The sequence below is a fragment of the Monodon monoceros genome, unplaced genomic scaffold (assembly GCF_005190385.1).
Source record: "Monodon monoceros isolate NGI ecotype Baffin Bay Population unplaced genomic scaffold, NGI_Narwhal_1 Super_Scaffold_9, whole genome shotgun sequence".
Taxonomy (NCBI): Eukaryota; Metazoa; Chordata; class Mammalia; order Artiodactyla; family Monodontidae; genus Monodon; species Monodon monoceros.
In genome coordinates, this window is record NW_021703786.1 from 8,613,518 (window position 1) to 8,628,548 (window position 15,031).

General features: G+C 38.5%; 1 protein-coding gene across 5 annotated transcripts in view; it reads left to right on the forward strand.

Moving 5' to 3' along the window:
- Positions 1-39: 39 nt before the first annotated feature.
- Positions 40-15,031, forward strand: part of RPS6KB1 (ribosomal protein S6 kinase B1) — a 38,942-nt gene continuing 23,950 nt past the window's right edge. For 2 of the 5 annotated variants that reach the window (XM_029211263.1, XM_029211264.1), the window contains exons 1-4: positions 40-319; positions 7,353-7,402; positions 8,625-8,745; positions 9,953-10,021. In XM_029211263.1, the coding sequence (XP_029067096.1) occupies positions 179-319; positions 7,353-7,402; positions 8,625-8,745; positions 9,953-10,021 (381 nt within the window). In that variant the 5' untranslated portion in view covers positions 40-178. The remainder of the gene's footprint in view (positions 320-7,352; positions 7,403-8,624; positions 8,746-9,952; positions 10,022-15,031) is intronic. The other 3 variants (XR_003791884.1, XR_003791883.1, XM_029211265.1) reach the window with 2 other exon arrangements.

Consider the following 15,031-nt stretch of genomic DNA (forward strand, 5'->3'; position numbering starts at 1 on the left):
GGCTCCCAGCGATAGTTCTACGCATGTTCATTGCCCACGGTTCGGCTTCACAGAGTCCTGTACGCATGCTCCAGCGCTGAACTTGAGGAGCCAGTCTAGGGCCTAGGCGCAGACGCACTGAGCCCAAGCAGCCGGTGATGGCGGCAGCTGCGGTGGTGGCTGCGGCGGGTCCGGGCCCATGAGGCGACGACGGAGGCGGGACGGCTTTTACCCAGCGCCGGACTTCCGAGACAGGGAAGCTGAGGACATGGCAGGAGTGTTTGACATAGACCTGGACCAGCCAGAGGACGCGGGCTCTGAGGATGAGCTGGAGGAGGGGGTGAGGCCCGGGGTCCCGGGGGGCCCGAGGTGACAGGGCCGGGGCGGCGGCCCGCGCCCTGGAAGCGCGGCGCGTCCGAGAGCGCGGAGACCCAGGGGGATTCGAGCAGTCTGCAGGAGGAGCCGAGGCGCTGCACGGCCAGAAGCGGGGGGGCGGGTGGGCAGGCGGTGCGGACCTGGCCGTAGGTGCGAGGCTGCTGCGGCGCTTGCAGGTGCGGCTTGTGCCCTTATAGCCCCAGACCGGTGCAGCCGGGAGCAATCTGTTTGTGGAGGAAACGAGGAAGGGCGCGTGGTCGATTCCTGGAGCTACTGGACTTGAGTGTGCGGGGCGCGAGTGTTGGGGGGAGGGGACTGCGCTTGCTGGGTGGCCCGTAAGTGCAGGTGAAGTGTGGAAGGGTTCCCCTAAGTGTTTCATCTTCAGACCTCCCACAACCACTTCTCTCGGCCTGTCGCTTCTCTCCTAGGAAGCGCTCAGCTGTTAGAAGTGACAGCTGAAAACTTCTGTCGGGAGTAGCGCTGCCGCTGATGTTACAGCCACCAGGAGTTTTATTTCGGGAGCAAGGGGGCTCTGCCGCATCTTCCAGGGTTTGTTTGTTTGCTTTTTTTTTTTTAAACCCCCTTCCTTGTGACTTTTTTTTAAAAAGCATTTATAACGACACACGGCATTTGTAACTTACTTTTACCCCAGTTGACGATGTCTACATTTTTTCAAAATACTTGATGTAATTTAGGGGTGGAAAAAAACCAGCGTTGACAGCTGTGATTTGGCTTGCCAAAAATAAATTGGTTGCACTGAGACTTGTGAATGGTGGTGTGAGGGCTTTTCTTTCTGTAATTTAGGGTGTTAAATTTAGAATTGTTTTTCCTAATGCATAGCTTGGTTTTACCTTTGCTGCCTTAGTAGTTTGTTATTCTTTATTCACGATTCTTTTCTCAAGATAAATTTATTGAAAAATCACAGATTGTACCTGACGTTCAGAAATGGTGTCGTCATGCTAAATCACTGATTCTGGGTAAATGACCATCAGTGATAACCTCACGGTAATTTAGATTCTAAATTCCATTGCCTAGATGAGTACGTGGGTTAATGACTGATGTCAGATGTTTGTTCTAACTACAGAAGGGGCTTCCCTTTCTTTTCCTCACCCTGTTTTCCTCCTTTGGCAAGTAAGTTGTTGCCTGCCTGTTGACCAAAGATTGAGATGCTATATATAAAGAATTTTGAACACTTTAAGAAACTAAGTGGGCTAAAGTAATACTGCCCTTTTCATAATCAAAGGAGTCTAAATCAAAATCAGACAGTTTGGAAGGTGGGTGTTGAGATGTGTACTTTTTAATATGTTTGCATATGGAATTCCAGTTAGCCTCTTTTTTTTTTTCCAGTTAGCCTCTTAATGGAACATGTGATAACACTGAATACAATTTGAAGCAAACGTAGGATTACTTTCATTACAAATAACATACTCATCGATTATATTGGCCCCATATAGCAGTGGCTTTGGAGCAGAGCAGGGGAGAAAATGATAGGAAGGGTATTTTATAAAATCTTCATCAGTTGAACTTACAGAATTTCCAGACCATGGTTTTATTAGGAGTTGGAAGTAAAGTACTATATTAAGATTCCTGTTATGAACTGGGACCTCTCCTAGACATTTGTTTTGCTGGGTACAAGCAAATAGGATTTTGAGAATTTTGAACGGGTGTGGAAGAGGCCAGAGAAATTGTTGGGAATAAGAAAGAGAAAGAAATGTGGCCACCACCCTGGGGAGAGGAGCTTTGGGGAAAGAGCAAAGGTAATTAAAGAGGATTTTGAGGAAGAGCCTTCAGCAAAATATATCTTACTTAGCAATGCTTTTGGAATTGAACTGTTTCTTTTGAGTGTGTTATTCTAAGAGGTGCAAGCTGGACAAGCAAAAAGAATTGGGGTGGAATTGGGTTGGCCACCCAAGGAGATTCAGTGACATCCAGGTTTCTCTAAAGTAAGATTTAAAATTCTGAAAAATGAAAGAAATTTAGATTCTTGGAAGCTCTGACCACTGTGAATTGATAATAACATAATTAATATTCTGGCTATTTGTGAATTTATATCCAAGCTTTTTAAACATTGGTGCATATCAGAGTAGCCTCACGTCTTCATTTTATAGTAAGGAAACTGAGGCATTGGCCAGAGAGATGATTGCCCAAGACCACAGAGATAACTAGTGGTAGTATTTTCTTGACTCATTTCAGCAAGCTTCATTGCATAGCTTCTTCATAGCATTTACTAGTTTTGTTCGTAATGTACCTGTTTGTGGTTTGTCAAAGTGAATTCTGATCCCTCCAGCCATGCTCACTGACTGTGTGATCTAGAATAAATTGCTTAATCTCCCTGACACTTCTTTCTTCTCCATAAAATGAAGCTTACATGTGATAAAGTATATAAAGTACTCTCAAAATATCCTGGCACATTATGTAGTTAGCTAGTTTATGGAAATATAGCTTGTCAGTGTTAACTCATTGCCAAGGAACCAATCATTTAAATTTACCCTCATCTATGCCTAGAGACTTAATAAATACAGTTATAGTAGAGATGCTGCATTTTTAGAACTGTAGTTTGTTTGTTTGTTTCCTTTCTTTTTGTCATTGGTCCTATTTAGAGATATATACCTTTTTAGGTATGTTACACTGAGTGAATCTGTATTAGTAAATATATGTGTTTACATAGAATAGTTAATTCTTCAGTGAGTAAAAGATGAGGAGATTTAATACATTTTAAATACTGTATTAAAACCAATGGGTGAAAGGGTTTTTTTGTTTGTTTTTCTGTTTCATTGGTGATAATATAATTTGGGAACAGAGTTGAAACTAAGGGAAAGTTTTCCTCTAGAGATTTTCATTAGATTATGAAAATGTTGGAAACGTCTGCTTTCTGTGGAGACACAGGTTAAAAGAGTAATAGATAATTGTGAATGCAACTTAAAAAATCCTTAATTTTTTAAAAAATAAATTTATTTATTTTATTTATTTATTTTTGGCTGCATTGGGTCTTCGTTGCTGGGCGCGGGCTTTCTCTAGTTGCGGCGAGCGGGGGCTACTCTGTGTTGCGGTGCGGGCTTCTCATTGCGGTGGCTTCTCTTGTTGCGGAGCACAGGCTGTAGGCACGCGGGCTTCAGTAGTTGTGGCTCGCGGGCTCTAGTGCGCAGGCTCAGTACTTGTGGCGCACGGGCTTAGTTGCTGCGGCATGTGGGATCTTCCCAGACCAGGGCTCGAACCCGTGTCCCCTGCATTGGCAGGTGGATTCTTAACCACTGCGCCACCAAGGAAACCCAAAAAATCCTTAATTTTTACTCTACTAATTCAAAATTTGAAATAGTCACAGCGGCTTACTAGTAGTATGAATTTCAGATTGGGATATTAAAGTTTTATAGAGCAAAATGTGTTTTGAAAAACAGTGCTATATATTCAATAGATAATATGTATTCAAATATTCACGATTGTGAATATCTCATTATCAATGCTTATCTTGCATTTTAATAGATACTTACCTTTAAGTATATTTAAATAGCCCAAGATTTGGGGCCAGGTTTACTCCTTTTTCCCAATGTATCTGAATTACTGAATCTTATTTTATAAGAAAATATCTGTGAACAGCCAGGAAAGTAGATAAATGATTTAATGAATGTTTGGATTAAGGATATTTTTCACCCATTCTGTAACAATTTATTTAAGCTTTTATAAAATGTGCTCTCTTTCATTGGGACTTAAGGCATATTAACTTGAATTTATATACAATTTTAATTTAAAACTTTGTGAATAGTCATTCTGATGCGCTAGTTTGAAACAGTGTATCTTGTATAGTACCTTAGATGAGGAGGAGTCTACTTTGTCAATCATAGTGGCACACACCAAAAACATTGGATGGGTCATAAAGCTTAAGGCAGAAAAAAAATCTGAATAAAGTTTCCTGCGAAGCAGAATTGTCAGTATGTCCTATATGGTAGCTTGATGTTTCTGCTATAAGACTTCTAAAGATAACATTGAGTAGTAGAAAAGAATTGTGCCTCAAAATGCTTCTGCTCCTGAAGGTAACGGTAGGTAGTTTACAAGCCCAGATGCAGGTGGTAAGACAGGCCTGGTTGCCTCCGGAAATGAAACATAGCCACAGGTCATTATCTTTCTAGGTAGCTTCAAAGTCATAGTTCAGTGTTAACTACTCTGTGGTCTTTAATTTAGAATTAAGTAAAGCGAATATTTAAAAAAAAATTACATAATATCAGTTTTATAGAAGTTAGCCTTTTGTCTTTAAAGTGAAGCCATCATAGGTGATTGTATGAAGCACCAGAAACCAAAAAAAACCCCTTTAACCATAACCACCCCTATCTGCCCCTCCCCACACACAGAAGAAACTGTATCAAGTTGAAACTGCAAGAATTTTTTCGCCTTGATACTGCCCCCTCCATTTGCCTAGGTCTAATCATGAAACATACATCCTTGGTGTTAGACTTCATCCTCACTTGTTTACACTGTGAGCAAGTTCTGACTAAAAAACTTTTGTTTTGAGGGGTCATTTGAACATCCATTGTGTAAGAATGCTGTCAGTTTTCTTTGTGTGTCTTGACTGTGTGCTGGTATCTTTGAAGAAAGATGAGTTCACTTAAATATTTTTTTGAATTATTCTAAAATTTTTAATAAAAACTTTAAACTTCTAATTTTTTAGAGCCTACTTTGTTAGGATTAACCACATTTATCATTTCACCAGTTGATGTTCATTTGAGTTGTTTCCATTTTTTGGCTATTGTGAATAACGCTTCTATGAACATTTGTGCCTAAGTCTTTGTGGAACATGTATTTTCATTTCTTTTGGGTAGATACCGAGGAGTAGATATGCTGGATCATGTGGTAAGTCCATGTTTAATTTTTGAAGAAACTGCCAACCTGTTTTCCAAAGTGGTTATACCATTTTACGTTGCTGCCAGCAGTGTATGAGGGTTCCAATTTCTCTACATCCTTGCCAAACTTGTTATTTTTTGTCTTTTTAGTTATAACTATCCTAGTTGATATGAAGTGGTGTATCTCAGTATAGTTTTGGCTTGCCCTTCCCTAATGGCTAATGATGTTGAACATACTTTCACGTGACTATTGGCCATTTGTGTGTCATCTTTGCAGAAATGCCTATTCAGATCCTAACCCATTTTTTAAAAATTTGGTTATTTATTTTTTTATTATTGAGTTGTAGAAGTTCTTTATATGTTCTTAATCTGTGGATTTTCTTTTCACTTCATAATATCTTTTGAAGTGCAGAAGTTTTAAGTTTTGAGTAAATTCACTTTATCGACTTTTTTCATTACCCTTTTGTGCCCTTTGTGTTCTGTCTTAAGTCATTGCCTACCCCAAGATTGTGAAGATTTACTCCCTCCTAGATTTCTTCTAACAATTTTATAGTTTTAGTTCTTACATTTAGGTCTGTGATCCATTTTGATGTATGGTGTGAAGATAGGGGTCCAAAGTAAATCTTTGCATGTGGATATCTGATTGTGCCAACACCATTTATTGGAAGACTGTCTCCCATTGAATTTTGGCATCTTTGTAAAAAATCAGTTGACCGTAAATGGAAGGGTTTATTTCTGGGCTCTCAGTTCTATTTCATTGATCTATATTTCTGTCCTTATGCCGGTACCACACTGTGTTAATTGCTGTTGCTTTGTAGTACATTTTGAAATCAGGATGTGTCAGTCCCCCAACTTTGTTTTCCTTTTTCAAGACTATTTTGGGCCCCTTGTGTTTCTGAGTGAATTTTAGGATTAGCTTGACAATTTCTCTAAGAAAGGAACCTGGGATTTTTATAGGATTGAGTTGAATCAGTAGACCAATTTATTTAGTATTGCCATCTTAACAATGTTAAGTCATCTGATCCATGAACATGGAATGTCTTTTGACTTATGTAGGTCTTTTAAAATTTCATTCAGCAATGTTTTGGAGTTAGCAAATATACAAGGCTTGCACTTCTTTTGTTAAAATTTTTTCTAAGTATTTTATTCTTATTGATGCAACTGTGAATGGAGTTATCTTAATTTCATTTTTGAATTGTTCATTGCTAGTGTACAGAGGTTAATTAAGTTTTGCACTTATTTATACTACGGTCAGAATAAATGTTTGGCCAGCATGACTCCTCACAATATGAGAGTGTTGCTTAATTGTTTTGCTTTGATCAGCCATATCATACACTACAATATCTTGGACTGGCTGTGGTTACTTTAGGCTTAGTTAGGCTGTAGTTAAATAAGGTTTATAGCATTATGTTAGTCTTATTATCAAAAGCATATCAGAATAGCACTTTTTGTAAATCATTTGATTAACTCATACTTAGAATGTAGTACCTTTAGTTTTGTAATATACAAAATACATATTTTGAATAAATGTAATTTTTGAAGGAAAACAATCACCTTTTTTTTTTTAAATAAATTTATTTATTTTACCTTTGGCTGTGTTGGGTCTTCGTTGCTGCTGCGCGGGCTTTCTCTAGTTGTGGTGAGCAGGGGCTACTCTTCGTTGCCGTGCACGGGCTTCTTATTGTGCTGGCTTCTCTTGTTGCAGAGCACAGGCTCTAGGTGCACAGGCTTCAGTAGTTGTGGCACACGGGCTCAGTAGTTGTGGCTCTAGGGTTCTAGAGTGCAGGCTCAGTTGTTGTGGCACACGGACTTAGTTGCTCCGTGGCATGTGGGATCTTCCCGGACCAGAGATCGAACCCGTGTCCCCTGCATTGGCAGGCAAATTCTTAACCACTGCGCCACCAGGGAAGCCTGATCTCCTGGTTTTGTTTGTAGATCTTTGATGAGTAGCATCTGTAGCTTAGTTATCACATTGAAGTGAAATCCCATAGTATTATTTGTGCACCTTATTTTGTTCATCACCACATTTACCTGTTATTAAAGTATAGAGAATTTGTAAGCTGGTTTATTTCGTTCATTGTCCTTCAGTAATGGAGAGAAGCAGTAAATTCTTTAATTTCTTGTTTATGAGGTTATTTATTTTTAAAACTTTAACATATTTTTCAGGGTCAGTTAAATGAAAGCATGGACCATGGGGGAGTCGGACCATATGAACTGTAAGTTTATATGAAAATGTTTCACTGTGCTGTCTTTCTTTTATGTAGTTTATAGCATCATGTGATCTCAATAACCTGTTTTTAAATATTTAGTCATATATACAGGCTTGGTTTATTGAGTTTGGCACCAATATCATAACATATCTGGGGTTTTGAGATCATGTATGCATTTTGAGAAAAAGATTATTCAGATTTAGAGTATACTGAATATGAGTCTGCGTGTGTTAGGAACTTTTATTAGTTTAATATAGAGAACCACCTTTTCCTACTGAAAAAATAAAAATTTTAGAAATGCTCCCCAAATCAAATGCTTTTTTTTTTTTTTTAAACACTTATTTATTTATTTACTTGGCTGCATTGGGTCTTAGTTGAGGCACACAGGATCTTCATTTTGGCACGTGGGATCTTTAGTTGCGGCATGTGAACTCTTAGTTGCGGCATGTTCCCTGACCAGGGATCAAACCCGGGCCCCCTGCAATGGGAGCACGGAGTCTTAGCCACTGGACCACCAGGGAAGTCCCTCAAATGCTTCTTATTTTGCTTGTAATACATCATCCAAACAGAGATCTGTTCAATTTTATGTCACTTTAGGCAAGCTTCATTAGGTGAGTATGGTGTTTAGTCTGCTTTGTACCCCATCTTCAAGTAAAAAGCCTTGGATTGTGGGCAGACTGAGAAGATCACTCATAGAGAAAGCATTTAAGTGACAGATAAATTGCCTCCCTTTTTGGAGTCTTTAAATTAAGCAGATGTGGAAAGATGCATGGATATAATTTATTAGCAAGAATTTTTAGCTAAAGACTTGAACTAATTGGGTACCTTTAGAAAGCTCTCATTTTCTGAAGTTGCCAGATGAAGTTGGATAACAGCTGATCTCATAGACATTTTGAATGAACTAAATTTGAATAAATAGAAGACTTTTTTCCCTTTGTCAGCTTAATAAACGTGTTCTAATTTATCTTAGTTTGGGGATGCTTGATGCTTATGAAAATAAATAATCAATAGCATGTTCTGTAAACAAGCAGATAAGCAGTTATCAAGCCACCCTAATCTTGACCTACCATGTCACTGAATCATTAGCTTACTTAGAGCACGGATACTATATTTGTTATCATGCACCTTTTTCCTTTTACTTAATTGTATTATAATTCTCTTTCTAACAGTATGCTAAAGGTAATTTAACTTTTTGCAAATTTACTTTTGGTTTTGCTTTTCTTCCCAGTGGCATGGAGCATTGTGAGAAATTTGAAATCTCAGAAACTAGTGTGAACAGAGGGCCAGAAAAAATCAGACCAGAATGTTTTGAGCTACTTCGAGTACTTGGTAAAGGGGGCTATGGAAAGGTAGGAAGTATTTTGAAATGAGAGCTGTTGTCTGTCCTGTGTGGATTAATTTTTATACCCTGATTCCAGCACTACTCTTCAATCTTTGTTAGCTATCAGCAAAGGATATGATCACTTACCTGGTATTATTTGAGGGCTGTACAGAAGTTCTCCTTTTCCTACCACTGTTCACATAAAAGCCCGGCACATTGTAGGCACTCAGTCAATATTTGTGGAATAAATAAGTAGGCAGCTGTGCCAGGCAAAGTCTGCTATTAGAGGATTCATTCCTTCCTTTGGTTAAATGGTACCATCTATTGGTATCCTTTAAAAAAACAAACTACTGCTTACTTTCAAGAGGCATGGCACATTAAATTGGTACTGAGACCTCTGTTACTGAGACCTTAATCTAAATTAGTTTTCTTTGACTTGCAGTATTTGGAGCAATAGAGTTAGGGAAGCTGAAGAATATAAGAGGGGAGAAGAAAAATGAAGAGAACCTCTTAGTTTCATAGTTTTGCCAGAGGCTTTCTAATTTAAGACCTCACCTCTGTGTGTTCTGCCCAAGAAAATTTATACCTTGCCATTCTCTATCAAAAGACAGAATTTTGGATAACATTTTAGAGTTAGGATTAAGCTTGAGAACTATTTATGCTATCGTGTAATGTTCATTTTTGCAAAACATGACATTTGTAGTTTATTCTTAGGCTTAAGGACATATTCTAATATGTTCTAATCATCTTGAATGTGTAACACATGCACTGTGAATCAGACATTTTAGCTGTTGCATGAAAATGTATTGTAGCTAGTCATTTTAAGGAATAGGTAATTGCTGTCAACTATTATTAAATGGTTATATGTGAAGCATCCCTGAGAATTTATCAAATACTTTATAATTTCTGTGTGTCTGGGAAACCTGATTATAGCTTTTTCTATGAAAACTTGGATTTTTTAAGTAACACCAAGTGCTTGTTATAGGATGGTCATTGCCCAGCTTTGCCACCAGATGTCAGCAGACCAGACAGGAAAGTCCCATGTTGTGTAACACTTTTCACTACTAAATCTTTAATATAATCTCTTAGCTCATCATTTTTGTACACAGTCGTTCATGGTACTAGTTTTTGTAAGAATACAGACTGCTATATCGTTTGTTTTTATAAGTAGGAATTAAGGGATTGTGACTAGCATAATTTAGCTTTTAATAACGCACACTTTAATTTTCATCTAGGTTTTTCAAGTACGAAAAGTAACAGGAGCAAATACCGGGAAAATATTTGCCATGAAGGTGCTTAAAAAGGTGATTTCTCCCCTCCTCCCCAACTATATTCTTAATTGCTATAAAATCCATATTTTGGTCTAAAATTCTCAAAAAATGTATTTCTAACACAATTATAAGTCTTCTTGGAATGTGGGATACACTTCATTATTGTTATTCTTGTTTTATTCTGCTTGGTGAGGGTGGAGAGGAGAGCTGTTTCAATTCTCCTCTGAGGTAACTCTTTTAGCCCTTTGTTCTGGTCTCTGTATTTCTAAGTAATAAGCAAGTTCTGCTATGACTTAATTCAGTAGTTTTAGAATTATGTATTGACTTCCTATTTTATTCTTTTTTACTCCTTTCTTCCTTTCTCCCATCCTCATCTTGCTTCATTTTCTTTCTATCTACTATTGTCTTCTCACACCTTCCATCAACTCTGTAAAACACCTTTCGGGCCATTGTTCTATGATCACACTTATTAGATAATTTACTAGTTCCATTTATTTTCCTAGAGACATCCTATAGGAACCTCTGTCCTCCTGTTCTCACCTGTACTGATAGTTATCTAGGCACAGCTATCATTACTGGACTTTCCCTGCACCACAATCCTTGGAATCCTCCTGACTCCTTCAGTGTTGGATCTTTGGTTCCTGGATTCCACATGTTCCTTTTTCTTAGTTTGTGTCTCGTTCCCTTGCTTTGGTGACCATTTACTGGTGGGTTCCTGAGGAACTGAATCAAGGTAAATTTTTTGGGAAATATTGCATATTTGAAAATTTTCTTATTATATTCTTATACTTGTTTGTATGGATGCAGTTTTGAAGTTGAAAATCATTTTCACACAGGATTTTGCTCCATTTTCGTCTAGCTTTCAGCATTTCTGTTCAGGAGTCCCTTGCCATCTGATTCCCAATCCTTCTTAGATCTATTTTTCTTTAAGATATTTAACATTTTCTTTTTATTTTTAATGTTATAAATTTTTGCAGTGATGTGTCTTGCTTTGATTCTTATTATTTATTTTTACTCTTTCAATCTTGAAAGTTTCAGTCTTGTAGCTCCAGGAAATTTTCTTTTATCTCTGATAATTTTCCCCCTATTGGTTTCTTTTCTTGGAATTGCATTTACTTGGATGTTGGACCTCCTAGACTGATCACCTATTTTTCTTACCTTTCCGTTTGTCCATTTCTTTATCTTTTTGTTTACTTTCTGAGAGTTTTCTAGAAATTTATTTTCTAATCATTTTACAGATTTTTTTTTTTTGGCTGTGCCATGCAGCTTGTGGGATCTGAGTTCCCAGACCAGGGATCGAACGTGGGTCCCTGGCAATGCAAGCACGGAGTCTTAACCACTGGACTGCCAGGGAATTCCCTTACTGATTTTTTTTTAAAACTATCATATTTGTGGTTCCCCAAAGCTCTTTTTGTTTTTTCTTTTTATAGCAGCCTATTTTGTGAGTACAGTATCTTCTTTTATTCCTCAGAGGGTTTTAATTATAAATTCTTTGAAATGTTCTTTTGTTCCATGCATGTGTCTCTTTTCTAAGTTCCTGTTTTCTTTGACTGTGATTTAGTGGTTTTTTGTCATGTCAGAGGCCTTCTTTAGATGGCTGGTGTCCTTTAAGAGTGGAACTCTGAAAAGCTGATCAGAAGTTATATGTGTGTCGGCTTCTCTGTAGTGCAGTCATGAGATTAGCTGGCAGTTGACTAAGAACTTCCAAATATCAGTGTCTGAAGGTCCTTTTTCTGGTATGGATCAGTGGGTACTGAGAAAGATCCTCTATTCTCTTGCCTAGAAAAAGCATTTTGGAGCTGGATGACAGAGAGGAGATGGAGATCTCACCTTTCAACACCAGATTTTCACTGAAGTCACTTTTTTTGTTTTGTTTTTAATTTTATTGAAGTATAGTTGATTTACAATGTTATGTTAATTTCTGCTGTACAGCAAAGTGATTGTCGCACATATATATATTCTTTCTCATCCATTATTGTTTCTCACAGGATATTTATTAGAGTTCCCTGTGCTATACAGTAGGACCTTGTTGTTTATCCATCCTGTATATACTCGTTTGTATCTGCTAATCCCAAACTGCCAAATCATCCCTCCCGCACTGCCCCCCTTGGCAACCACAAGTCTGTTCTCTATGTCTGTGAGTCTGTTTCTGTTTCATAGATAAGTTTATTTCTGTCATATCTTAGATTCCACATACAAGTGATATCATATGGTATTTGTCTTTCTCTGTCTGACTTACTTCGCTTAGTATGATAATATCTAGGTCATCCATGTTGCTGCAAATAGCATTATTTTATTCTTTTTTATGGCTAAGTAATGAAGTCACGTTTTTACTTTAGCACTGTACTCTGTATCTGATCCTTCACTCTTTTTTTTTTTTTTTTTCTGGACACTACATCACTCTAAGAGGTAGTTCCCTGGCTGGTTAGTGTGGGGATGGGAATCTTGTTGGTCTATCTGTTCCTTATAGAGATTTTCAGATAATCTCCCTGTTTTCAGTCCTCCACCTTCTGCCTTCTGCAGTCCCTAATGATTCCAGTTTTTTTCCTTTCTTTCCTTTTATTTTTGCTTCTAATTTTTGAACCCTGCTAGGGTTCTGTAGATGGATTCAACTTCTTTTGTTATGCCTCTTTGCAGGCATTTAGGTTTGATCATACACCAGTATACTAAGTCATGCACTATTGCTTTATCCCCATTCTGTCTTCACCTTTTGAGATGTGGAGTTACACGTGTTTCTTAGTTTTATTGAAGATGGATTATGTATGTTTGGTTTCTTGTTCTTTTTGTTTGGGATTGATTTCTGAAAAGAGCTCACTGTCTTAAAACAAATCTTAGTAGAAAACTATTATTAAAAGACAATCAAAATGACTTTTTAAAGAAATTATAGCGTTTGTAATATTTTGGTCCTATCTTCTTCCTGATTTTTACTTAAGTGGTACAAATGATTTCCTAATTTAATTTAATTTTTTTTTTTTTTTTGGCTGCGTTCGGTCTTCGTTGCTGCACGCAGGCTTTCTCTACTTGTGGCAAGCGAGGGCTACTCTTCGCTGAGGTCCACGGGCTTCTCGTTATGGTGGCTTCTGTTGTTCCGGAGCATGGGCTCTAGGGCGCGTGGGCGTCAGTAGTTGTGGCATGCAGGTTCAGTAGTTGTGGCACACAGGCTCAGTAATTGTGGCTCACGGGCTGTAGAGGGCAGGCTCAGTACTTGTGCACAGGCTTAGATGCTCTGCAGCATGTGGGATCTTCCCGGCCCAGGGATCGAACCCGTGTCCCCTGCATTGGCAGGCGGATTCTTAACCACTGCGCCACCAGGGAAGTCCCGACTTCCTCATTTAAAAGCTGAGGAACAAATACTATGACCACGACTTTATTGGTGATTGTCTTAAAGAAGCAATTTAGGTATTCTCAACTTCAGTTTCTATATCAGTAAGCCGGAATTAATCTGCTATCTGGCTTTTCCATTTGGAATAATTTGAGATTAATGATTTTTTATCTGTAAAATATGTTAAGTCTAAAATTAAAGACAGTATAATAATGCTTGTTCTAGAAATGTTGACAGAAGTACTGGTCAAGATTCTTAGAATAATCCATTCCTTTTGATATGTTGCTTATACATGCCTGATAATCAGGGCTGAGCAAAAATTAGTCATAATTATATCTTTTTTTAAAATTAGTTAATTAATTTTTGGCTGTGTTGGGTCTTCGTTGCTGCATGTGGGTTTCTCTAGTTGTGGCGAGCGGGGGCTGCTCTTCGTTGTGGTGTGTGGGCTTCTCATTGCCGTGATTTCTCTTGCTAGGGAGCACGGGCTCTAGGTGCGTGGGCTTCAGTAGTTGTGGCTCATGAGCTCAGTAGTTGTGGCTCTCGGGCTCTAGAGCGCAGGCTCAGTCATTGTGACGCACGGACTTAGTTGCTCCACCGCACGTGGGATCTTCCCGGACCGGGGCTTGAGCCCGTGTCCCCTGCATTGGCAGGTGGATTCTTACCACTGCGCCACCAGGGAAGTCCCCATAATTATATCTTAAGTGAAGTATGTTTCTGGCACTGGTATCTTTAATGGAAAGAAGAGGGTGTTGGGTTTTTTTTTTAATATACTGATGGTGAGTGGGCGTGGTATATTGGGAAATCCATATACCTAATTACTTCTAATTGTCAGGCTTCCTTTTTGTGCCCAGGCATCTAAAACCTAACTTGCTTGCCTCTCCTTTTGCTTAGTTACCATTCCTTCCCACTGTTGGTTTTTGCTTTCCCCAAGCCTACCTAGATTCTTTCCTTGAGCAAAGAGCACTGTCTCATTCTTTCCTTGCTGTTCCTGAAAACAAGCTTACAGCAGAAAATAATGAAAGTGAAAAGGTTGCTAGGGTTAGGTCCAAGGTTTTAATTTCTAAATCGCTAGGTAAGATGACTGTGTACTCCCATTGAGTTTCTTCTTTTGATTTTGTTATCCTTAAAGCAGAGTACTAACCCTCTTGACCTGAGTATGGGTAAGAATATACCTCTTTCTAGCCTTAAAGATGAAATCAGAATAAACCAGATGTCCCCTTGTCTTAAATGAGTTGCTTACATCTGGACAATCTGTCTGGATTTAGCACTTCTGGGATTGTTTACTCATTATGAGAATGGTCCCATTTGGGTACTTGTTCCTGGTGGAAAGTTGAGGAAAAGACTATTTCCAACAACTATCTCTCTACCCTACCAGTTGCAACAAAAATGTACTCTGGAAGCAAAATACTATTGCCCATGGCATTAGTTTAGCTCACACTGTAAATTTTAGAACCTTTGGCCAAAGGCTTGTAACTCACAGATTGGTCATACTTCTTTCATTCCTTCTTTTATTGAACCAACTGAGACTCTCCAGTGTGCCAGGCATTTTGCTAGACATTAGGATTTAGCACTTGAGACAAATGTAGTCTCTGCCTCTCGCTCTGCTCACTGTGTAATTCAAGGGAAGATCTGATAAGCTTAGCCTTGCAATTTCTCCTCTTCTCTGGTCAAAACCTTTTCTACTTTGAGGTTTAAGCCTATACTGCTTTCTTATCTTTTAT